At 40.8% G+C, this 27,367-nt stretch overlaps 1 protein-coding gene across 1 annotated transcript in view; it reads right to left on the bottom strand.

Moving 5' to 3' along the window:
* LOC137248420 (zinc finger protein 729-like) overlaps window positions 1-27,367 on the bottom strand; it is a 417,415-nt gene that overhangs the window by 15,855 nt on the left and 374,193 nt on the right. Inside the window, exons 19-23 of the mRNA XM_067779358.1 lie at window positions 21,522-21,662; window positions 21,169-21,456; window positions 3,640-3,780; window positions 3,477-3,560; window positions 3,114-3,393 (exon numbers count right to left, since the gene is read on the bottom strand). Of these exons, the coding sequence (XP_067635459.1) occupies window positions 3,114-3,393; window positions 3,477-3,560; window positions 3,640-3,780; window positions 21,169-21,456; window positions 21,522-21,662 (934 nt within the window). The remainder of the gene's footprint in view (window positions 1-3,113; window positions 3,394-3,476; window positions 3,561-3,639; window positions 3,781-21,168; window positions 21,457-21,521; window positions 21,663-27,367) is intronic.

A 27,367-nucleotide genomic window follows, 5' to 3' on the forward strand; every position in this document is an offset into this window, starting at 1 on the left:
GTGTCTGTTGGCCCTCCGTCTAGCTTTGTAAACCGTGGAATGCATTATATATTGTCGGCAAAAGGCGGTCGCGCATTTTTTCGCATCCGACAGCACTTTTTCGCCAAAGGCGATGGAAATTTCGTCGTTGTGCTTGGACGTATTCGATAGGGACTTTACGGTGGACCAAAGCTTACCCACACCGGCAGAGAGGTTACAGCTTCTTAGATGCTCCTCCCATTTCGCCCGCTTGTGTGCATCCACAAGCAATCTGATGTGTTGGTTTATGTCCCTTATTTGGGGGTCGCCGGGATCGAGCTGTCTTATAAGGTCACGTTCTCTCGCTAAATTTGCGGCCTCCGCGGGAAAGTGAGGCCGAATTTCGGGAATTGTTCCGGCGGGAATAAAGCGAGTCGCGGCGGATTCAATGACCTTGCGGAAAGCACGCTCCCCTTGGCGAGCATCAGTCGGGATAGGGAGGGCAGCAAAGCGGCTGTCTGTAAAGGATTTATATCCTTCGCACTTTCCTTTTTTTAAGTTTATGAAAGCGCGTTTTTCAGAAACGATGAAGTCGGCGGTACGTTCGAGCTAGATGAGTATTGGCAGGTGGTCGGATGCCAAAGTTACCAGTTGTCACAGTTTACGAGTCCTGCGCTCACGATTGATATATCTGGCGAACTGTGACAGCTTCCTACCATACGAGTGGGGGCGTCTCCGTTTATTATGCAGAACGTCGTTTCTTCTATTTGATCCGCCAACATCTCACCTCTGCTGTCCGCCTGCAAGTTTGAGTGCCATAGGTTTTTTTAGGTCTAGCGCAACAACTACTCTCCTATGGTGGAGGTTTTGATTTAATCCGCAATTTATCTGGGTGCTAATGGCATTTACCGCGGTGGTGGTGCTATGGAGTTTTCTAAAGCCATGCTGATGACAGGCTAGCTGCAAATTTGCTTTGAAGTAGGGGAGCAAAATGGCTTCAAGCGTCTTGGCTACTGGCGATAGGAGAGATATCGGGCGATATGACTCTCCTATGTTAGCTGGTTTCCTAGGCTTTAGTAGCGGGACCACCTTGGCCATTTTCCATTTTTCGGGAATGACAAAGGTGGAGAGAGACAGGTCGAAGACAAATATTTGAAAACCTCTTTCAATAGGATTTTAAGCATCGGCATGGCTATGCCGTCTGGGCACACTGCTTTGGATGGTTTAGCATGACCGATGGCGTCCTCAACCTCTTTGGCGGTGATGGTAATTGGAGACGCGCTGAATTTATATTTACGTGCGCGTCTATTGGCCCGTCATCTAACTTTGTCAACCGCAGAATGCATCATATATTGTTGGCAAAAAGCGCTCGCGTATTTTTCGCATCCGAGAGCACTGTATCGCCAATGGTGATGGAAATTTTGTCATTTTGCTTAGACGGATTCGATAGGGACTTTACGGTGGCCCAAAGCTTACCTACACCGGTGTTCATCCACAAGCAATCTGATACGAATATCCCTTATTTAGGGGTCGCCGGGATCGATCTGTCTTATAAGGTCACGTTTTCTCGAAAAATTTGCGGCCTCCGCCGGAGAGTGAGGCCGAATTTCGGGAATTCTACCGGCGGGAATGAAGCGAACCGAGGCGGATCCAATGAATTTGCGGAAAGCACGCTCCCCTTGGCGAGAATCAGTCGGGATAGGGAGGAGCAAAGCGGTTGTCTGTAAAGCATTTCTGTTCGTCCCACTTTCCTCGAGCCGGAAAAGAAGGGGGAAGAAGACGGGGCAGGGGTTGATATACGGAATTGCTACCCACTCTACTACGGAGATTGTAGTTATGAGTGGGAGCGGCCGTATGAGCTGGAGGCACCATACGGCGCAAGCAGCTGGGGGAACTAGTAGTGGCTTGCTGAGCAGCAGAGCTGCTGGAATGTAGTGGGGGCGCTAAGGCTCAGACTACGGAACGCCCTTGGGCGTGAACAGCAGGGAGCCACAAAAGATTTATAGAAATTACGGGGCCATCTGGTTTTAGGGTCTAGCCCTGAACAACCTACCTGATGCAACCATCCCTTTCACGAGACACACTGACAAGAGTATGACCGTCCTAAAAAGATTCTTTTCCGGCAAACGCAGCAAAACCATTTCTCAGGTCAGGGGTCAGGAGACGGACCCGGATTGGGTTCGATATCTGCCCGGAGCAGGAGAGTATGGAGCAGTCCCGCTGCGAGGAGCTGCTGGAGGGACGACAATTTGTGGGAAGGACATAACAAATTAAATGGGGTTACACTGAAAAGAAAGTCCTTGGTCGGGAAAAATCCCGAGTCGCTCCGGTACATAGAACCAACTGCCTTGGGAAGCGAGCACGTTCGACTAAGGCGACCATGTGAATTGCCTCAATGTGTTTTTTACAAAATATTTTAATTATTTTGTGGCTGAAAACTTAAAAAATAAAATCCAGTGCTTCTTATTTATAATTTTTCCAATATTAAAAAATTATCCGTCAAATAAACTTAAAGTGGATACAGTGTAGGTTAAAATTGAGATTAAATAAATCTCAACATTTGAAGCTTGACACGGAGACGTAGTGAGAATGATATCGCATATTTCATTAGGTTTCCCTAAATTTAGTCAGTATAAAGTCACCCACTTTAAATAAAAATACCAATAGGACAATAATTATTTTTGGAATTTTATAGTTAAGCGCGGTATCCAGATCATAATGGACGCATCTTTAACGAAATTTTGTGAAGAAAACGGTAAATAAATAAGCAAAATTGATATTTTTAAATAAAATTACTTCAAGCCATGCCGACAAGGGGAAACTAAACATTTTTTGAGCGTTTTCTTATGATCTGGGTCCGTATCGTGTAATACGTTCACGTATCGAAAAACGTTTTAACTCAAACAATAAATATGATTTTGTCAAACTATTCGTAAAAATTAGAACGAATTGTAATTAGTACACGTAGCCGATATTTAGCATATTTCCAGAATCAGATTCACCATTTAAGAGATATTGCGATGTAAAAAATTGTTTCGATTACGGATCGTATAACAGAATACCAGCCCTGGATTCCGCGCTTTACGGAGCACTTAACCTTAATATAAGATCACAGTCTAGGGAGTTTATGAATACCATTTTACCTACATATTTACTTTCAATTTAGCCTCTTCCTCCCTTAAAGCTGCCATATTTCGCTCACGCGTCTCTGGATCTTCGTGTGTATGCGTAATTGAGTGTAACCGTAGCTCCGAAGCCAAGCGAAAAGCTAAGGGACAAAACTTACATCTGTGTATATTATCACCCAGATGTACACGTAAATGGCTATTCAGTGCACTTGTTGTCGTAAAGCACCGGTCGCAGTATTTGCATTTATATGGTTTTTCACCGGTATGAGTACGCATATGCTGCCTTAGAGCCGTAGCTTGTATAAATCTATTTAATACAGGCAGAAAATAAAGTTTGAAAAAATTTGGTGAAATATGTATATTAGGACGAGGATTTTTATAATAACTTACCGCATTTCACAAAAATCACATTTATGGGGCTTTTCGCCGCTATGAGTATTCATATGCCGGCTTAGGGACGCAACTTGTGCAAATCTATTTAATACAGGCAGAAAATAAAGTTAGAAAAAATTTGGTGAAATATATTAGGACGAGCATTTTTATAATAACTTACCGCATTTCACAAAAATCACATTTATGGGGCTTTTCGCCGCTATGAATTCGTTTATGTACTTTTAAAGCCCCTTTTGTTTTAAAATGTTTGCCACAAATACCGCACGGGTATTGGTATTGGTAGTTCTTGTCACGTTTGTATCTGCAAAAAAAAACAAACACAGGTAATCAAGACAATCAAAAAAAGTTCATTTTTTGATATTAAAAGGAAGCGAGGATTTGAATTTTCTAACTAGTCGAATATGTCCAAATTTTAAACAAGGTCTTAAAGCTTTTTAGTATATTTAGGCACACTTGCAGAACGGCAAGTTATTTTTTTTAGCTCAGAGCTAATTTCAAAAATGTGTCAAAAATGTATGAGTTTAACTCCTCATGTTAGGTTCATTTTAAGTTAAAAAACTTAACTTGCCGTTCGGCAAAATAGCCTTAGAGAACATCTTCGGCTTATATCCAAACCCTCTCTCAGCAAACACACAGTTTTTCAAGAGCAAAAAAACGTTTTGACAGCTACATATTGTGACGAATATTAGTGACACTAAGTGATACTCCCATCACTAATCTGATAATAGGTAAATAAAGCCACAACAACAATAAAGCAAGCAGTCACTTTTATCTACATAAACGAATCAATCATTATGCCTACATACATATATGTACGTACACGCAGCGAAGAGAACACACACAAACACATGCATATATCTTATCTGAGATGCGCAGTAACACTCACACATGCATGCGCATATGAGGAGCTATGAACGTAGTTATAGTTGGTAATTTTATAGCTGCTAACTAGTAAATTCTAGAATAGAACCGCCTAGAAATATGCTAACGAGGAAACAAAACACTATAAAAGCAGCAACAGTTAAGGCATAAGGAATCAGTTTGGTTTAAGCAAGCTATTGGTTGCAAAGTATAAGTGTTATTGTGAAGTACTTTAATAAATGCCATTTTTGCATTATTCAATATTGGAGTTATTTATTCCACAGTTTAGTGATTCGAACTTAGCAGAAGGTTGCAAATAAGAGGATTTGCAGTAAATTCGTTACAATTGGTGTCAGAAGAGGAATTGTTGAATAAATTCTGGAGATTTCGAATACAATTTGGACATGGCAAAGTTCAGTGAATTGAAGATCCAGCAACCAAAGAAGGAGTTGGAGAGCCGTGGATTGAATACAGCCGCATTAAACTAGAACTTCAGGAACGACTACGACAGGCAATGGAATTAGAAGGAATTGACGTGGAAGAGTGTGTCTTTTAATCTTGATGGCGATGAGACAACAAAATTGGAGGAGAAAAATGAAACACCGCAGACAATGGCGAATACAGACCTGAACATGATATTGGTTGCAATATCGGCTCAATTGTCCGAAATGTCATCACAAATATCCACCAACATGTCATCTTAACTGGATGAACAGAATACAAGTATTGCATCTCAACTGTAATCGCAGGAGACAGGCATAACATAGAAGATTGAAGCACAAGAAACGCGTATTTCAGAAATGTCGACACAGATTACATCAAAGATGGAAACACAACTGAAAGAACAAGAGGCATGCATAACAGTACAACTCGAAGCGCAAGAGGCGCGTAAATCATCAAAACTTGAAGCGCTTATGGACGAGAAAATAACGCAGTTTGAGAAAAAAAGCGAAGCCTAGGTGCATGCTTTGAGAGGTCGTATACAGGAGTTGCAATTAAATCGCCCAGCTGTTTCAGCAAGCAATCCAAAGGTAAAAACACCATCCTTTGTTGGTTCTGTTCCTTTCCAGGTGTTTAAGCTACAGTTTGAAAAGACCGCAGCAGTGAACAACTGGAATGCTGAAGATAAAGTTGCAGCATTGAAGGGGCCAGCAGCCGAAATCCTACAGACCATCCCAGAGTACGAACGTAACAGTTATGAAGCATTGACGGCCGCTGTAGAACGACGGTACGGAAGCGAACATAGGAAACAGATCTACCAAATATAATTGCAAAACCAGTAACAAAAAGCTAACGAGACTTCGCAGGAGTTTGCCTCGGATGTTGAAAGATTCGCTCATTTAGCAAATGCGGACGCACCCGTGGAATACACCGAAAGGGTAAAAATCTAGTTTTATAAATGGCATACGCGACGTATAAACGAAGCGAGCTACATACGCAAACCCAAAGCTGACATTTGCTGAAACGGTATCACATGCATTGACTCAGGAAACTGCCTCCCTATTGAGTAAACCAGCATATAAGGCTCATCGTGTGGAAGTAGAAATACCAGAGTGGGTAGACACAATTTTGGAAGCATTGAAGGGTACACAGCAGAAGAATAATGATGCAGTCAAATGCTTAAGTGTGGAAAGCCAGGGCATATTGCGCGTTATTGCAACACCAACCCTAACAGTTCCAACAATGTGGGTGGTCGTAAACGCAGAGCTGAAGGAGATGAGCAGATCTCCAAGACCAATCAATCGTTAAACTAAAGCGAGTCAGCCGCAAGGGGCGACAGCTGGCTCCCTCAATTGAATGTCCCATAATCTCTATATCACAAATTGGAAGAAGGTCAAACAATCTTACTGTCGGAGGACATGTGGATGGAAAGGAACGTTTACTGACTATAGATACGGGTGTATCTCATTGCACCATTCGAGCGAATTTAGTCAACAAGGAAATAAGACCATTGCATGGAGCAAGATTGCGTACATCCACTGGAGAAGACACCACGGTTCTAGGTGAAGTAGCATGTGAAGTCGCAATTGAGAACGTCACGGTAGTACACAATTTTATAGTGGCAGAGATTGTTGATGAAATCATAATTGGAGTGGACTTCTTAATCGACCAAGGCATCAAGATCGATATGCAAAGCAAGACGATGCGATATAAGAACATGGATGTGCCACTTAATTTCGGCTACAAGAGAGGCTACAGCAGTAAACGACTGCTGGTGGAAGAGAGTCAGCAACTACCGCCAAAATCAGAAGCAGTCAATCTGGGCAAAGGTTAATGGAGATTGTGGGACAAACAAATTTTGGGTTGTCGAAGCAGCAAACAAATCAGCACCGAACATTCTTGTAGGAAAAACCCTGGCTATGACAAAACAAGAAGACGTATTCCGGTAAGAGTACTCAATGAGTTCAAGTCACCCCTCAAACTGACCAAAGTGGCTATTTTAGGAAGATGCCAATAGGCTGAAGTAGTTATTAGCTGTGAACAGCTCCAGGAACACGTTTCATCTAGTAATACTGATCTTTCAAATGACATCACGACATGGACGGAAGCAACTGTTCCTAAAGTACGCAAACATATTTGACCAGGATGGTTCCAAACCAGGCCGCACCAATGTTGTGAAACATAAAATTGACACTGGGGACGCGACCCCGATATGTCAAGCTCCTCGTAGTGTTCCACTGGCAAAACGGGAAGTTGTGAGTCAAATCGTACAAGAAATGAGAGACAACGGCGTCATCGAACCATCAGCTAGTCCATGGAGCTCACCTGTGGTACTTGTGAAGAAGAAGGATGGGAAAATGAGGTTTTGCGTGAACTACCGCAAGTTGAACGACGTCACGAAAAAGGATAGCTACCCATTGCCAAGAATCGACGACACTGTGGACTCGCTCTCTGGTACGAAATGGTCTTCCACACTGGACTCGAAAAGTGGCTACTGGCAAGTGGAAGTGAAGGAGGAAGACAAAGAAAAAACAGCCTTCAGCGTCGGAGATGGTCTTTGGCAATTTACAGTAACGCCTTTTGGATTTTGTAATGCACCAGCTACTTTTGAGAGACTCATGGATCAGGTATTGAAAGGACTGCATTGGAAAACATGCTCGGTATACCTGGACGACATCATCGTATTGGACAAGAACTTCGATGAACATCTTAAAAACTTGAAGGAAGTTTTCCAGAGAATAGCTGGCGCTAGTCTGAAGCTAAGTCCCAAAAAGTGTGCGCTGTTTAAAAAGGAAGTAAATTATTTGGGTCACAAGGTAACGACAGAAGGTATCCGTACAGCGAATGAAAAGATAGAGGCAGTAAAGGATTGGCCAAGACCACAGAACTTGCATGAATTAAGAAGTTTCCTTGGGCTGTGCACATATTACCGGCGATTTGTACCAAACTTTTCCAGCGTAACCCATAGCATCCATGAGCTTACAATAAAAAATAAAGCTTTTGAATGGAAGAAGGAGCAAGAAGTGGCTTTCCAAACATTGAAAGAGCGTTTGTGCACTGCCCCAAGGTTGGCGTATCTGATTCCAGGAGCAACCTTTATTCTAGATACAGATGCGAGTGGATATGCTATAGGAGGCGTTTTATCACAACTGGTCGATGGACAGGAGAAGGTAGTTGCATACTACAGCCGTTCGATTGGAAAACCAGAGAGGAACTATTGCGTTACACGGAGAGATCTGTTGGCATTGGTAGAGTGCATTAAACATTTTCACAAATACATCTACGGCCAGCGATTCCGCGTCAGGACAGATCACGCAGCATTGAAATGGCTTCTGCAGTTCCGTAATCCGGAAGGACAATTGCCACGGTGGATCGAGCGGCTACAAAGCTATGACTTTTCCATTGAGCATCGGAAAGGTAGTACCCATGGGAATGCCGATGCAATGTCACGAAGACCATGTAGTTTGGAATGCAAGCACTGTTCAAAGGCTGAGGCTAAAGAAGACATTATAGATGTCCGGCTAATGACTATAACGTGTGCGGATGAATGGGACAAGGAAAAACTAAGGAAGCGTCAGCTAGAAGATACAGATCTGTCACATGTTATGCAAGGGCTCGACCGAAACGAAAGGCCAAATAGAGAGATGTCAGCAGAGAGTCCCATTGCGAAGTCATATTGGGCACAGTGGAACATTTTAGTATTGATATCCAGTTGCTTGCATCGAGTATGGGAGAGTGAGGATGGCCAATGCAAGAAGAAACTGATAGTTGTTCCAAGAAAGAGGATTCCTGACGTGCTCAGAGAGCTGCATAATGGTCCAAGCGGAGGTCATCTTGGAATCACGCAGATGCTCGAGAAGATTAAACAGAGATTTTATTGGGTTGGTTGCCGTCAGTCGGTCACTGAGTGGATTGCGAACTGCGAGGCTTGCAGCAGAGCGAAAGGGCCCAAAACCCGAAGTCATGGCCAGATGAAGCAATATAACTCAGGTGCGCCATTTGAAAGGATCGCTATGGATGTCGCAGGTCCATTTCCTACTAGCAACTGTGGCGGCCACCGTGGTGTGATGGTAGCGTGCTCCGCCTACCACACCGTATGCCATGGGTTCACACCCCGGGCAGAGCAACATCAAAATTTTAGAAATAAGGTTTTTCAATTAGAAGAAAATTTTTCTAAGCGGGGTCGCCCCTCGGCAGTGTTTGGCAAGCGCTCCGGGTGTATTTCTGCCATGAAAAGCTCTCAGTGAAAACTCATCTGCCTTGCAGATGCCGTTCGGAGTCGGCATAAAACATGTAGGTCCCGTCCGGCCGATTTGTAGGGAAAATCAATAGGAGCACGACGCAAATTGGAAGAGAACCTCGGCCTTAGATCTCTTCGGAGGTTATCGCGCCTTACATTTATTTATTTTTTTTTATAACTGTGGAAACAAATATGTACTGGTAGTTATGGATTATTTCAGCAAATGGCCAGAGGTATACCCAATCCCAAATCAAGAAGCAGCAACAGTAGCAGAAGTGTTTATAAACAATTGGGTTGCAAGGTATGGGGTACCAATGGAGTTACATTCTGACCAAGGCAGGAATTTCGAATCAGCTGTGTTCCAGGAAATGTGTAAATCATTGGGCATTCGAAAAACACGGACAACTGCATTGCATCCTCAGTCCGATGGTATGGTGGAACGATTCAATAGAACATTGGAGGAGCACTTAAGGAAAGTAGTGGACAAGTTCCATAAAGAGTGGGATACCCGCATACCATTATTCTTGATGGCTTACCGATCAGCAGTGCATAAGACAACGGGCCAAACCCCTGCAAAACTAATTTTTGGCAATGACCTTCGGCTGCCAGCTGATTTGAAGTTTGGAATAGATGCCGATGCGGAGAGAAATGTCAAGAAATCCACTGGTGCCTTGGAAGAAGAGCTGAGAGAGATACACGATCTTGTAAGGCAACGAGCAAAGATTATGAGTGACAAGATGAAAGCCAGATACGATAAAGCAATTAATTCGGAAGGTTTTCAGGAAGGAGATTTGGTGCTGTTATACAACCCACAACGAAAAAAAGGTTTGTCCCCGAAATTGCAGTGTAATTGGGAAGGCCCATGCAAAGTTGTAAAACGGATCAACGATATAGTGTACCGCATACAAACCATTGGCAAACCACGAACCAAAATGCAAGTGGTTCATTTGGAAAGGCTGGCAGCGTTTAGATCGAGAGATTTGTCTGATCGGGACGATCATACTTAGGTGAAGGGCACTGTGACGAATATTAGTGACACTAGAAATGGAAGCGCCTAGAAGATACAACGAGGAAATCAAAGAGTATAAAAGGCAACCACGGTAGAGGCGCTGCAATCAGTTTCGATTAAGCACGCTATCTGTCGGGCAATAGTAGAGTTATTTATTGTGAAGTACTTTAATAAAGGCCATTTTGCATTATTAAATATTGGAGTTATTTATTCAACAGTTTAGTGATTCGAACTTATCAGAAGGTTGCAAATAAGAGGATTTGCAGTAAATTCGTTACAATATATTGTGAATTGCTAAAAATTGTCAGTACAGCAGTGAGTGATGAAAAATCGCTTTGTGTATTCAAATAAGTTGTGTGTTTTAAGCTCAATTTAATATATTTTATGAGTCAGATTGAGCTTTTTGTTATTGTAATTAAAATTATTTTCTTAAAAAAATATATTTGATAAAAGTTTTTACATAGCAAAGAAAATATTAGTTTTTTGGACGTATTGTATTGAAAATATTTCAATCATGTTTTGAACATGACGCTTTGTTAAAGCGCATAGTTTCCCTTTCGAACTTAGCAGAAGGTTGCAAATAAGAGGATTTGCAGCAAATTCGTTACAATATATAGTGAATTGCTAAAAATTGTCAGTACAGCAGTGATAGATGAAAAATCGCTTTGTGTATTCAAATAAGTGGTGTGGTTTAAGCTCAGTTAAATATATGTTATAAGTCAGATTGAGTTTTTGTTATTGGAATTAAAATTATTTTCTTAAAAAAATATAGTTGATAAAAGTTTTTACATAGCAAAGAAAATATTAGTTTTTTGGACGTATTGTATTGAAAATATTTCAATCATGTTTTGAACATGACGCTTTGTAAAAGCGCATAGTTTCCCTTTTTTTCCTTTCTTCCTCTTGTTTTTCTTTTCCATTGTCTTCTCTTCTCTCTTTTCTTTTTTCTCTTAATTTTCCTTCCTTTCGTTTCCTTTTCATTCCTTTCCTTTCCTTCATGGTTTTAGTTATTGATGTTAGAAAAAAATAAATGGAATTGTATAAAGCAAATTAGTCTGTCTCGCTAGTTAAAAACATATTATTTTATTTTACTTTATTTTATTTTATACATTTGTAAATTTTAGTAGGTTTTAGTTATTTTATTAAATTATTATGCTTTATTATGACAGAAAAGCTCAAAAGAATTAAACACATTTCATCATGATTAGAAATTTGATTCACCCCATTGTAAATCTTAACAAGTAGCGCAACTAACAGCTGATCGCTCAAAATTAGCACACCCACAAACATCACTAATGGCCATATTACGAAAATCTTTCAGAATAGGCAAGTTAAATTTTTAAACAGCCATTAACTGTGATAATTTTGGAATATACAGCATTTAGGACACCTTATTTGCAGTAACTACGAGAAAATATTTGCTTATATTCATGTATTTAGTTATTTATCATTACATTTATCTGTAATATTGAAACATAGATTGAAGGTATATTGATGCAATGCAACTCTGCTCTTCGTCCTGTTCTTTATTCCACTCCATTCGACTGCCTTCTTTTACTGCCTTCCACTCTATTCGAGTTGTATTTTTAATCCCGCAGCTCAGCCATTTAATAAAAAAAAAATTATTGCTAACAACAGCTAACAAAGTAGTACACAAAATTATTGCAACCAACAAAGCGAATAAATATTCCAACTTGAATATTCTGTTGTTGTTGTAGCAGTGCTTCGCCCCATCCAAAAGGCGCGACCACTCACAAACTGTCATCAATATTCTCCAACGGGAGTCCAAGAAAACTTGCAGTTTCAATAGGGGTGGACAAGAGTGACAGCGATGTTAGAGGCGTTGGTTTCACATTGTATACCACTCGTATGGTGGGAAGCTGTCAGAGTTCGCCAAATTTATCTATCGTGAGCGCAGGTTTAGTAACCTGCGTCAACGGGCAACTAATGGTAGCATTGACATCTGACCACCTACCCATACTCCTTTCAGTAAATTGTAAATTTCATAAACTGGGACTCGGATTTTAATCGTTCAGAAAACTTTCTGTGTACACTAAATCCAAGCTCCTTTTGTATCGTGGGTGACCTGAATGCCAGAACTAGTTCCTCGCAAATAATCTGTGAGAACTCCTTATCGGAGTCTCCGTGCATTTCTGTAGCCTGGTGCTCTAAAGATGTAGTCATAGACAAAAAAGGTAAGCAAGTGTTAAGCCTAATCGATAGTTTCGAGGGTGTTGTTCTGAATGGAAGAGCTCACTGGGATATGTTAGGTGCATTCACTTTTTGTGGTTCTGTTGGCAGCTCTGTTATTGACTATGCTGTTTTCTCATACAATGTTCTTCCTCTTGTTCATGACTTTCACATTGATAGCAAAGAGTACTCGACCTCATGCCAGTTGTTATAAAATTTAGAGTTCCGTTGTGTGCGAGCAGCCCCGCAGAGCTGACCCCCCCCCCCCCCCCCCCCCCCCCCAATTAGCATGGAGGCCTAATAAAACTGATAGCTATCGTGAGAACATCTCAAAATAATGTGGCTTTGACTATTTGTATTCGAGCGACGCTGTAGAAGAAAAAGTATTACTTTTAACAGAGAACATAAAAGCAGCGGCTGTGGTAAAACCTTCCCGGGCTACTTTCACGGCAAAAAAAGTTTGGTTTGACTCTCAGTATCATAATTTGCGCGTGGAAATGTTACGTGACTTCAACAAGTATAGGAAAAGCTTCGAGGACTCTGCTAGGACTAGGTACCGTGCCTCTCGCAGGAAGTACTTCCAACTATGTAGTGAGAAAAAAATTCAGTGGAAATGCAAAGATATCAACCTTTTAAATAGTGTAAGGAACTCAAGTGATTGGTGACGAATAGCTAACTCCCTTAAGCGCACAACACCTGGTGTCAGTAGTAGCCTTGTACTTTAAGACTTCAAGGACCACTTTAGGACGTTGTTTTTTAATCCTGGTATAGTTAATAGCTGGAGTGCTCCGCTTATTTTAGACCCGTTCCTCGATGCTCCTTTTGACATGAAGGAGCTAGAGTTGACTCTCAGTAAGGCAAAAAACTGTAAAGCTCCTGGCAATGACCGCATACCATATGAATTCTATAAATATGCTCCGAAAAGCTTCCAGAATGAGGTTCTCTCTCTGCTTAATTTTATTTTTCTTAAAAAACAGGTCCCTACTTCGTTCTCCTCTTCTGTGATTATCACGCTGTTCAAAATAGGCGATCCTTGTCTTCCGAGTAACTATAGAGGACTGTCTCTGCTGGATACGTTGTATAAGATATTTACCGGCATGTTATTAAGCCGCATTAATGCGTGGATTGATTGTCATAGTATACTTACACAATGCCAAGCGGGCTTCCGTAAGAACTATTCAACCATCGATAACATATTTGATAAGTATCGTTAATTTTAACTTTGCCGCGAAGAAGAAAACACTTTTATTTCTTGTAGACTTCTCATGTGCCTTTGATACTGTCCCTCGTAGCTCGCTATTCTATAAGCAGGCCTCATATGGTCTGTCAAGTCATTTTATTGAAATCTTACGCTTTATATATGGGGATACTATGAGTCAAGTATGGTACAATGGAAAGCTTTCTAGCCCGTTCCGAGTCAATCAGGGTGACGGGCAAGGATGTTTACTAAGCCCGGTGCTGTTCTCCCTGTATCTCAATGATTTAATTGACTACCTCCCAGGTGGGGTTAAAGTGGCGGATATGAAAATCAAGCTTTTGATGTATGCCGACGACCTTGTACTGTTAGCAGATTCGGCTGTAGATCTACAAAGCATGATTATTGCTTTGCATGAGTATTGCAAGCTGTGGGCATTAAAAGTTAACGTGTCCAACTTCGACGAATTATTTCGTTGACTTCTTCAGTTAGCAAAAACTCATTATTCACTGTAAGATATCGAAGTCGTTTAAATAATCTGGACTTTGATACAGAGTTGGTGGTATTGTTGGAAGACTTTTGAAGATGAATCTTCATCAGTGTCACCACGAAAACTTTACGATTCGGATTCATGTAAACATATGTACATTTTTGTTTCATGTTTTTATTGTCTCCTCAGGCCCAGACAAAAATCATTATCAATATTCGTTGCTTTTGAAATTCGGATTAAAATTTGCACATGGAACAACTAAAGACTCTCCTGAATTAAAAGAAAAAAGTGTCTTAGTACCTCTAAATCGTGGGCCCCTGAGAAACCCCGGGCCCGGGGGGAAATCCCCACATTCCCCCTCCCTCTCGCCGGGCCTGTCGTCATCAATTACAGGACGAACAGACTACCTGATTCCCTATCTGCGCTTCGAGGGAGATCTTAAGGCTACAATAGAGGTGGATGGTTGGCGCAAGGGTACTCAAATGGCGGACGAGGCGATACATGTGTATACAAATGGTTCCCAAGTAGTGGAGTGAGCAGATTTTTGGGTGTAAGACAGTCGGTAGCGTAATGCCATCGACGTGGATGTTCAACATGGTCGACATTTGGCACGTCCATATTGTAAATAAGGTCGCCGATGATTTGGTCGGTGACAATGTCAGGTTTCGCGAGGCGAAGAAACTGGAGATATCAGGGAGACAGCTGTTTAGTTTATTGCAAAGCTCTTCGATGTGTGGGCCTGGGCCTGTGGGCATTATTGCGCAGTTATCGGGGTAGGAAACGGTAGTGACTTCTTCTGGTGGTGAAGGTAGCGGTACCCCTTGTTTAATTCTTCTTGGTTTGGATGTTATGTTCCTGAAATGCGTCGATGTTTGCCGACCAGATAGATAACTTGCTTCCCACGTTTTGAGGCTGTGGGAAGGGAGGACCCTTCCAGGTCTTGCAGTAACGTGCCATGGTTGACCGTATCAAAAGCTTTTGACAGGTCTAGCGCAACGAGTACCGTTCTATGGTGGATGTTTTGATTTAAACCGCAATTTATCTGGGTGCTAACGGCATTTAGCGCCATGGTTGTGCTATGTAGTTTCCTAAAGCCATGCTGATGATAGGCTAGTTGCAAATTTGCTTTATAGTAGGGGAGCAGAATGGCTTCAAGTGTCTTGGCTACTGGCGATAGGAGAGAGATCGGGCGATATGAATCTGCTATGTTAGCTGGTTTTCCAGGCTTTAGTAGCGGAACCACCTTGGCAATTTTTCGGGGATGACAAAGGTGAAGAGGGCCAGGTTGAAAACATGTGCTAAATATTTGAAACCCTGTTGTTTTTCCTGTGTAGGCTGGCGTACCGCAAGGGTCGGTCCTTGGTCCACTTCTGTTATTGTTGTTGTAGCGGTAAGGATCATCCCCGAAGGCTTTGGGGAGTGTTATCGAGTTGATGATCCTACGCCGGATGCAAGTCCGGTACGTTCCGGTACCAAGCTCGACCATCTGGGGAACGATTTGTTATGACCACATGCGACCTTCTGGGCCATCCCGCTCTCCCACTCCCTAGATCCATGAGGAGTTCGGGGTCGCTAGAGCCTCGGCTGTTAATGAAACAGGATTCGCCACGGATAGGTGAGGTTGACAATTGGGTTTGGAGAAGCTATATATTGCGCTCGCAACCCGAAAGGGTTGCGCTACACAACCCCTTGAATCTGGTATTTTAGTCGCCTCTTACGACAGGCTTACCTACCGCGGGTATATTCTAACCCCCTAACCCGCTGGGGGAATTTTAAACCGTCTTTACCTAGGCTTTTAAGCATTGGCAGGGCTATGCCGTCTGGGACCACTGCTTTAGATGGTTTAGCATGACCGGTGGCATCCTCAACCTCTTTGGCGGTGATGGTAATTGCAGGCGCGCTGAATTTATGTTTATGTGCGCATCTGTTGGTCCGCCGGCTAACCTTGTCAACCGTAGAATGCATTATATATTGCCGGCAAAAAGCACTCGCGCATTTTTTCGTATCCTACAGCACCTTATCGCCAAAGGCGAAGGAAATTTTGTCGTTGTACTTTGACGGATTCGATAGGGACCTTACGGTGGACCAAACCCACACCGGCAGAGAGGTTACAACCACATGCTCCTCCTATTTCGCCCGCTTGTGTTCATCCAATCTGATGCGTTGGTTTATATCCCTTATTTGGGGGTAGCCGGGATCGAGCTGTCTTATAAGGTCTGGTTCTCTCGCTAAATAAGCTTCTTTATGAAGAAACGTAAGAGTTTTTCTACCTGTTCATGATGGTCCCCACCCCACACCTGCGGCAGCATCAAAGATTTTGATTTTTTTCGAAATACAGATTCGAGGGTTATTTAAATAACCCAACCATGTAGCGTTATTGCGGCTTTTGCCTCGCCAAACTTTGTGTCTAAGTGTTTAGTGAAAGAGAGTTTGTAATTTAGCATTATACCCAGATATTTATACTCGTTCACATTTTCGACCGTAGCATTTCCAGAAAACCACCTACAGTCAGAGGGGAGCCTGCCACCCTTCCTAAAAACAAGGACTTTTGATTTGGACAGGTTAACTAAGAAGTCAACGAAATAATTCGTCGAAGTCATCAAAAGTGTCCTGTAATTTTTCCACGTGATTGTCATGACGAGGCATTTCCTACCTCGTTGTTAAACAGAATCTTGCCAAATAGAGAGAAAGTAGAGCGTGACTGGTTAGTGTGGAGTGACAGCAGCAATGCTTTTTATTGCCTACCATGTCGTCTATTAAGCACCAATAATTTAAATCGACCTAAAATTTGTTCTGCGGATATTCGAAATTCCAGGTATGGAAGAAGCTATACTATAAACTGCCATCACACGTAAATACTCGAGATCACATTAAATGTTATATTGAATGGCGATCTTTACAAAATAGAATTCAAAAGGAGGCTACAATTGATACACTTATCAATGTCCAGCTTATCACTGAAACTCAAAAGTGGAAAGAAATTTTATATAGAATTATTGACACTATTTTATTTTTGGGTGAAAGAGGTCTAGCTTTCCAAGGCGAAAGTATATATCTTGGTGAACGAAACGACATTTTTTGGACATCCAAGATCTCATAAGCCAATATGATCCGATACTTAGAGATCATTTGGAGAAAGTTAGGATTTCACAGCAGCAGCACAAACGTTTACAAGTTCACTATCTTTCCCCAGACATTCAGAACGAGTTTATAGAAATTTGTGCAAAGCACGTGAGGGAAACTATATTAGATCAAGGCAAGAAAGCCAAGTATTTTGCTATTATCGTTGATGCTATGCCTGATGCTAGTCACGTTGACTACGTTCATTTTACGCTAACTCCACTTCAATTCGAAAGCATCATATTTTACAATTCAAAAACGGTTTTTGGCTTTCGTGAATTGTAACAAAAAAAACTGGTCAGAAAATCGCTGATCTAATTTGCCATACATGACTGAAGATTGTCGTGCACAAGTCGTACCCGGCGCCAATATGAAAGGAGCTTACAACGGAGCACTACGTTAGGTTAGGTTAGGTGGTAGCTGCCCTGATAAGGAAAGCTCACCTGGACAAGACGAAGGTCCGTTGTGATACCACATACACCAAAAATAATGGTGACTTAGATCTAGCTACTTAGAGAATCGTTGGGTAGCAACGATAAAGCTCCGAATGATACCGATCTCAACTTTGGATAAATCTTCGGGAGATGCAAGTGAGTTGCGACCGAAGTACTTTCGCCTTGTTCTAGCAAAAGCTGGGCAATCAAGCATAAAGTGATTTGGTGATTCCACCTCATCATCCTCCATGCAGCTGCAGCAGGATGGAATTTCCAGTATATTGACGAACCGCAAGGATACCCATGGGACAGTGCCCTGTCAAACCCCCAACGACCATTGAAAGCTGAGCCTTAGTGAACCCAATTATTTCAGCAGACTTCCTGCCATCCACTTTTGGTCAGAAAGATCTTGCTACCCTGCACGACGTGGTGTCCGCCGTTTGCTGAGCTGACTTAGGCACTCCCAGACCACCCCCGATCGCATTGTAGTTGAGCTCAAGGCCTTGATAGCCGCTTGACTATCAGAGTAGATGTTAAATTCCCTAACCGTATTAGGAGCACTACGTCGCAATCTCGACAAAAACTCGAATGCTGATTACTCGCCTTGTGCAACCAACAGTCTCAATTTATGTTTTGTTGATGCTGCAGAATGTTGTACAGCTGAAATTACTTTCTTCGGAGTTGCACAAAAATGTCTTACTATTTTCAGCAGCACTGCACAACGATTGGACATCCTAAAAAAAAATGTACGGAGCTCTCTTCATAGTCTTTCAACTAAAGGCCAAATTTTACTAGGCAAGCATACGGCGACGTTACCGGCATTCTCAAGTACATCACTGACTACCATTAATGAAAGAAACGTGGTCCTCCAAGCCAGATAGGCCACCATAGATGTTGAGGTCCGACATCTAGATGCCTTACTAGCTGATTTGAAGTTGATCAGGAACCAATGGGAAACAATTTTAAACGAATGCAAAACAGTTGCTATTCAATTGAACATCTCGCCAAAGTTTCCGGACATTCGAAAGAGAAAACCCAAAAGACGTTCTGAAGATAATTTAAATGAGATGATTACGGAGATTCAGAGTCTGATTTTAAAAACAATACATTCCTGGTGATCGTTGATTCGGTACTCACTAGCATTACTGAACGATTTGCAGCTATGAGAAATTTCAGCGAGACGTTTTCCTTTTTGTGGCAATTTGAAGACATGGATGAAACTACGGTTCGGGCGAGCGCAGCAAAATTTGTCGAAAAATACAAGTCGGACATTTCTCAAAGCTTGGAATACGAAATAATTCACTTGAAACACATTTATGAAGCAAATTTTGATAAAGGTCTGTCACCATTGGAATTGCTAAATGCCATCTACATATGTTCAAAATCTGTATACGATTTTCGCCAATATTTGTGTTGCTTTACGTATCTTTTGCACTATACCCGTCACAGTAGCTAGTGCAGAACGTTCCTTCAGCGTCCTTTCGAGAATCAAAAACTTTTATAGATCGTGTTCATCTCAAGAGCGAGTTTCAGGACTTGCCACGCTTTGTGTTGAATCCGTTTTGGCAAGACAATTAAGTTTTGATATCATTATAAAAATTTTGCAGCGAAAAAAGCAAATAAAGCCACTCTTTGATATCCGAACTTTCTATATTGAATAATTAAAATTTACAATCATTAAATTTATCAGAAATGTATGTAATGTTGCCAAATAACTAGAAAAGATTATTTGAAACAATATGTGCCTGTTAAAAGAGAATTTTATTTCTACGTTACAATAAAATAGTATAAATAGTAAATATCCTGTGTTAATTTTATTGTCAGCTCTTAGTCCAAAAATCATTTAGTTGATGTGGCAAAAATTGGTTTTGATGTAATCCATTTGAATTCATACAAGTGAAAAATCTTTCTATTCCTCCATTGCCATACCTACCTGTCAAATAATAGCTGACAGGGAGAACGGCTGTCGCGAATGGCCAGAGAATGGAAGAACGGTTTGTTTTTTGCTCGCCGTTATTAAATTTAAGTGCCATGAACTGTACATTTGTGTTTCAAATCAGCTTATCTTTTAAATGTGTATACAGAAAATCAGACTAATATTAATATTCATTTCTAAAATCAAGTTAATAGATTAAATTTGAGCAGCCAGCTATGCAAACAATTTAAAATATGTAAATAATGCAATATACCGGTCGTCTACAAAAATGTTTGAAAAACACTATTGAGCAAATGATTTAAGTAATCGAACAGCGATTGAACAGGTGATCGAGGCTGTTTACTATTGTGAACGTTTTTATCAAACATTCGCCACTTGTATGAATTCACAATGATGTAATTCATCAATAATGATTCATGAGTGAGACGTCATTAATTCAAGTTAATCAAATGTATTAGCGGACTTTTTATAGGGGGCCCGTAAATTGTTTAGTCACGGGCCCGGATTTTCTCTCTACGGCCCTGTCTATGGACACGATAATTTGTAGGTGGGTATGTATGTACCTATATGCCTAGATATGCGCTCACGATATACCGTTACATCCACCAATGTACTTGTATGTACAAAATAATCAGTGCATAGCCATTACGTAATCCAAAATAGTGGATATATTTATTTTGGATATAACAAAATTGGCTAGACTTAAGGATGAAACCATAATGGATCTTTGCTAAATGAAAGCTTTTGGACGCCAACCTATTAATCCAACATTTGTTTACATATTCTCTGGGCAATTAGAAAAGCCACCGTTTTCGATCCCACATTATTTTATATGAGTGTAGTAAAATATGCACATGTGTGTACACTTACCGGAGAATATGTTTAGATCAACGCTCATATACCATTCGCCCTATATGTTGCATTAATATATTCGCCTCGATAAGCGCTTACGATTTACTATTGCATCCTAAAATGTACTTGTATGTAGAAATTATCCCGTGCATACAACAAACGGGAATTTTTCTTTCAACAAAGCGGAAAAATAATCAAAAATAATAAAAAAAATAAAAAAAAAAAAATAATAAAAAAAAAAAAAAAATAATCGAAAAAATCAACAATAATCAAAAGTAATAATTTCGATTACTTTTGATTATTTTTCAGTTTTCAATAATCGGAAAAAATCTTGATTTTTTTTTTTTTTTTCTAATGGTAATCAATTAATAATTGCTTTTTTCGGAAAACAATTGAAATAATCATTGGCCATTAAAATAGGCATCTAATTAAATTATTACTAATGCTAATTCAAATTTAACAGGTCTGATTTCAATCATTAAAGAGGAGGAGTGATGGGGTAACATATTGAGTAAAAAGTGCTGTCAGGAGAAAAAATTTGTTTTGAGTGCGGAAATTGTGCTAAGTCATAAAATAGCTGCTGGATTAGCATACATGATTTTTATTTATCTTTTTCAAAGCTTCTACACTCAAAAGTATTGCAACTGAGGCATCCTCATTCACAGTTTTGAAAAAAAGGTTATTTCAAAAATTATTCATTTTTTTTCGTCTCCTGTAAAATTCGTAAAAAGTGACTTAGCACATTTTCAAATTAAGCTAATGATATTTCCTTAATCCGATCCACAATTTAAGAGATATTGCGATGTAAAAAATTGTTTTCCAAAACGGGTCGTATAACACGATACCGGGCCTAGATTCCGCGCGGAGTAATTAACCTTAATATAAGATCACAGTCTAGGGAGTTTATGAATGCCATTTTACCTATTTACTTTCAATTTAGCCTCTTCTTCCCTTAAAGCTGTCATATTTTGCTCACGCGTCTCTGGATCTTCGTCTTTATGCGTAGGTGAGTGTAACCGTAGCTCCGAAGCCAAACGAAAAGCTAAGGGACAAGATTCACATCTGTGAATATTATCACCCAGATGTACACGTAAATGCCCATTCAGTAATTTTTTTGTCGTAAAGCACCGGTCGCAGTATTTGCATTTACATGGCTTTTCACCGGTATGAGTACGCATATGATGGCTTAGGTTCTGAGCTTGTATAAATCTATTTCATACAGGCAGAAAATAAAGGTGAAATATATTACGATGAGGATTTTTATAATAACTTACCGCATTTCACAAATATCACATGTATGGGGCTTTTCGCCGCTATGACTTCGTTTATGTCTATTTAAGTCCGATCTTCTTTCAAAATGTTTGCCACAAACATCGCATTGGTATTGGTAGTTCTTGTCACGTATGTTTTTGTATCTAAAAAAACACAGGTAATCAAGTTTATTTTTTGATATTAAAAGGAAACGAGGATTTGAGTTTTGTAACTAAAATAAAAGTTTTTTGGCTACTACAAAGTCGAGCATGTTTAAATTTAAACACGGTCTTAAAACTTTTTAGCATTTTTAGACCAACTTGCAGAATGGCGATTTTTTTTAGGTCAGAGCTAATTTCAAAAATGTATGACTTTAACCCCTTATGTTAGGTTAAGTCTGAGTTAAAAACTTAGCTTTCCGTTCTGCAAAAAAACCTAAAGAACATCTTCGGCTTTTATCCAAACCCTGTCTCAACAAAAACACAGTTTTTCAAGAGCAAAAAAAAAAAACGTTTTGACAGCTATATTGTGAATTGCTAAAAATACATATGAAGTACAGCAGAGAGTGATGAAAAATCGTTTTGTGTATTCAAATAAGTTGTGTGGGTTAAGCTCAAATAAATATATTTTATAAGTCAGATTGAGCCTCTTGTTATTGGAATTAAAATTATTTTCTTAGAAAAATATTGTTGATAAAAGTTTTTGCAGAGCAAAGAAAATGTTAGTTTTTGGACGTATCGTTTATTTTCAATTATGTTTTGAACACGACGCTTTGTAAAATTGCCTAAAGTTTCCTTTCCCTTCTTCATTTTCTTTTATTTTTTTCTTATCCCTTCTCGTCTCTTCTTAATATTTTCTTTTCTTTTCTTTCTTAATTTTCCTTCCTTTCGTTTCCTTTACTTTCGATTGCTTCCGTTTTCTTTCCGACTTTTCATTTCTTTCAATTTCTTTGCCACTCATTTCTTATCCTTTCCTTTTTTTCCATTATTTTTATTTTTTTAATTTTATTTTACTTTATTTCAATTTGCTTTAGCTATTGATGTTAGAAAAAAAATAAAACGAATTGTATAAAGCAAATGAGTCTATCTCGCTAGTTAAAACATACTATTTTTATTTTATTTTATACATTTGTGAATTTTAGTGAACTTTAGTTATTTTATTAAATTATTATGCTTTATTATGACAGAAAAGCTCAAAAGAACTAAATATACCAGCTGTCATTAGACCTATTCCTAAACCGCCAAAAATTTCATCATGATTAGAAATTTGATTCTCCCCATTGTAAATCTTAACAAGCAGCGCACTAACAGCTGATCGCTCAAAATTAGCACACCCACAAACATCACTAATGGCCATATTACGAAAATCTTTCAGAAAATGAAAGTTAAATTTTTAAACAGCCATAAACTGTGATAATTTTGGAATATACAGCATTTAGGACAACTTATTTGCAGTAATTAAGAGAAAATATTTGCTTATATTCAAGTATTTAGTTATTCTTTCTACATTTATCTGTGATATTGAAACATAAATTGAAGGTATATTGATGCAATGCAACTCTGCTCGTCCTGGTTCTTCATTCCACTCCATTCGACTGTCTTCCACTCTATTCGTAACATATCCTCAATTTAAGCTGCCAAACTATATAGTAAACAATGATCCTCCCCGTGCTGAGATTCGATTTCGAGTTGTATTTTTAATCCCGCAGCCCAGCCATTGAATAAAAAAAATATTGCTAATGTATAAGATGAACATACATTAAACTCCACGGTCTATCTTATTTTAGTTTATTGTTCTATTTTATTTTATTAACTAACAAAGCAGTACACAAAATTGTTGCAACCAACAAAACGAATAAATATTCCAACTTAAATATTCTGTTGTTGTTGGAGCAGTGCTTCGCCCCATCCAATAGACGCGACCACTCACAAATTGTCATCAATATTCTCTAACGAGAGTCCAAGGAAACTTGCAGTTACAACAGGCGTGGACAAGAGTGACAGCGATGTTAGAGGCGTTGGTTCCACATTGCATACCCCTCGTATGGTAGGAAGCTGTCACAGTTCGCCAGATGTGTCTATCACGAGCGCAGGTCTAGTAGCCTGCGTCAACTGGCGTCAACTGGCAACCTTGGCATTTGACCACCTACCCATGCTCCTTTCGCTCGAGCGATCTGCCGACTTCATCACCACCGAAAAACGCATTTTCCATCCATTTAAGTAAGGAAATTGGGATGATTAGAAATCTTATACTGACAATCGCTATGCTCCGATGATGCCCGTCAAGGGGAGCGTTCCTTTCGCAAGGTCATTGAATCCGCTTCAGCTCGTTTTATTCCTGCCGGAAGAATCCCTGAAATTCGGCAACATTTTCCGGCGGAGTTCACAACTCTAGCGAGAGAACATGACCTTATAAGATAGTAAGACCCCGGTTATTCCAAATGTCGACCATTTTGAACATCCACGTCGATGCCACTACGCTACAGACTGTGCTACACCACAAAATCTTGGGTGTGACGTTTGATCAGGATCTACATTTTGGTCAGAATGCAGCCGCAATTGTACCGAAAATCCGAAGCCGTAATAAAATCCTCAAATCTCTTGCTGGCAGTACTTGGAGAAAAGATAAAGAAACGCTCATTACCACTTAAAAAGCAATTGGCCAGCCGATTTCATGCTACGCGTCCCCTATATGATCGCCAAGCCTAAAAACTACTTTCTGGAAGAAGCTACAGGCCTGCCAAAATACTGCTCTCAGAACCGCCACTGGCTGTCTTCTTATGTCCCCAGAATACCATCTACATAAAGAGGCAAAAATACTCCCCATCAGGGAGAGAAATGAGATGCTAACCAAACAGTTCCTGTTGAATACCCAGAAACCTGGGCATCCCAATATGCATCTGATTGATGAGCCAACATCGCCCAGGGGCATTATGAGGAAATACGGCACCTGACAACTCAGCCGTATGAAGCCAAAAAACACAAGCAGGTCCTCAGTGAACTCCACAAACAGGCGTCGGACCTTTATGCCAGGAATTGCCCGGTGAATCCAGTACTCAAAGAACAGTACCCAAAACGCGAGTCACTCTAACTCAATTTCGATCCGGATACTTTAACAAGTTAAACTCTTACCTATCCAGAATCAATCCCGACATACAAAATGTATGGCCTGCTTGCAATGTGTCTCCACATGACACCAACCATCTCTTTAATTGTAATGTGGAACCAACGCCTCTAACACCCCTCTCAGTATGGTCCACCCTGTTGAAACAGCAAGTTTCCTTGGACTCGCGTTAGAGGATATTGATGACAATTTGTGATCGGTCGCGCCCATTGGATGGGGCAAAGCACTGCTACAACAATAACCCCGGCAACCCTCAATAAGTAGCCAATACACTTGAAGCCATTCTGCTTCCCTATTTCACTGCAAATTTGCGTCTCGCCAATCCTCAGCATGGCTTTCCAAAATTACATAGCACTACCACCGCGCTAAACGCCATTAACACACAAATAAATTGTGGATTAAATCAAAACCCCACCATAGGACAGTACTCATTGCGTTAGACCTGTTAAAAGCTTTTGATACGGTCAACCACGGCACGTTACTGCAAGACCTGAAAGGGTCCTCCCTTCCCCCAAGTCTCAAAAGGTGGACCGCAAATTATCTGTCTGGTCGGCAAGCATCGGTGCAATTCAGGAAAATAACATCCAAACCAAGAAGAATTAAACAAGCGGTACCCCTACCTTCACCACCATAAGGAGTCACTATAGATTACTTAATTAAAATAAACTATTAATTCTATAAATAGTTTTATTGAATTATTTGAAATATTAATATGTAGGTAATATAGACCCTACAGTCACTATCGTTTCCTGCGCCGATGACCGCACAATAATGGCCACAGGCCGAGGCCCACACATCGATGAGCTTTGTAATAAAATAAACAACTATCTCCCTGATCTATCCAGTTTCTTCGACACGCGAAACCTGACATTATCAGCGACCTTATTAACAACATGGACACGCCAAATGGTGACCATGTTGAACATCCACGTTAATGGCATTACGCTACCGACTGTCTTACACCCAAAAATATACTCCTTCCACTACTCTGGAAGCCTTTGAGCAAACTTGTGGCAACCATCCACCTCTATTGTAGCTTTAAGATCTCCCTCAAAGCGCAGATAGGGAATCAGGTAGTCTTTTCGTCCTGTAATTGATGACGCTATACTACTACGGCCATATGGTCGGCGCTCAAGCTGCCCGAAGCACCGAGCCTGGTTGCGGACGTTAACGCTTTGTTCTTTGCTACCAGGTCTACAGGTGGAATGTGCAGAATGGCATACAGTGCAGCCGTCGGGGTTGTTTTCAGGGCTCCCGTAATGCTAAGCATCGATAGTCTGCATACCCCCTCTAATTTTTTGAGGTATGTTGTTTTTTGTGTGGCTTTCCACCAAACAAGAACTCCATAGTATAGAATAGGGCTTACAATCGCTGTAAAAACCCAATGAGAAAGAGAGGGCGATAGGCCCCACGTACACCCCAGTATTCTTTTACATGCATATAGTGCCGTTGAGACCTTCTTGACCCTCTCCTCCACGTTGAGCTTCCTTGACGGCTTACTGTCTAGGATGATTCCTAGATATTTTGTGCAAGGTGTCTCCTGTAAGGTCACTCTCCTAGCTTAGGCCTTGTCCAATTTGAGACCTTGTACCTCTTTGTAAACAAGACCATGTCCGTCTTATCCGCGTTGACTTTCAACCCGACATTTGATGCCCTGGTATGAATATCCCGAAGCGCCCGATCCACCAAAAAGCTAATCGTTGGAAGACACTTTCCTCTTACGACGATTGCAACGTCATCCGCGTAAGCCGTAAGTTTTACGGGTCCCTCATCAAATCGCCTGAGCAGTTGGTTGATGACCAGCGTCCACAGCAGAGGTGATAGCAAGAAGACTGCTAGAGAATATTCCTTATATTCCAGGGCTTTCTCCATGCTTATTGCCACCCTATGTAATGCGGTGTCTACCGACTTGCCTTTGGTGTACGCATGTTGTGTTGTGGAGAGCTGCTTTTCGTCCACGTTGGACTTTATGTACACATCTATCAGCCTCTGAAAGGCTTTTAGCGGAAATGATGGTAAGCTTACGGGTCTATAGTCTTTGGGATACACGTGACCGATCTTCCCCGCCTTTGGTAGGAAAGCTACACGAGCAGTTCTCCAAGAGTGTGGTACATGATTCAGTCTTATGCACCCATCGAATATTATTTTAAGCCATTCCACAACAGCTCTACTTGAAACTTGTACCATGGCCGGGAATATGCCATCTGGGCCCGGCGATTTAAACTTAGAAAACGTCTTCACCGCCCATTCGATCTTAGTATCGGTCACCAAGCCCCGCTCCGTGATCGAAGTGCGAGTGCTGTCTGCTGGCTGTTCTAAATCATCTCCCGATGGGAAATGTGTATCGAAAATCACCTCAAGGGACTCCTCATTTTTACGTGACCATTCCCCGTTCTCTTTCCTTATTAGTCCCTGGACTATGTTTCCCTCGCTAGGACTTTTTTCAAACGTGTTGTCTCGCTGGAGCACTCTATGTCCGGACAGAAACTTTTCCATGACATTCTCTTCGCCCTGGCAATTTCACGCTTGTAGATCCATGTACTTGTCCCGACACGCTTCGCTTTCCGCGGTCTTTGCTGGCTTAAACATTTCTTTTATCTGTCTTATTAGAAGGCTCAGCCCATTGCTCTGCCATGGCGGCTTTGCTTTTCTCTGAATCTTCTTAGAGGACATGATATGTTATACGCAGTAATAAGCGTCCTTGTTGGGAATTCGTGGGACTCCTCTAGTTCCTCCAGATTGAAAA

The sequence above is a fragment of the Eurosta solidaginis genome, chromosome 4 (assembly GCF_040869045.1).
Source record: "Eurosta solidaginis isolate ZX-2024a chromosome 4, ASM4086904v1, whole genome shotgun sequence".
NCBI lineage: Eukaryota > Metazoa > Arthropoda > Insecta > Diptera > Tephritidae > Eurosta > Eurosta solidaginis.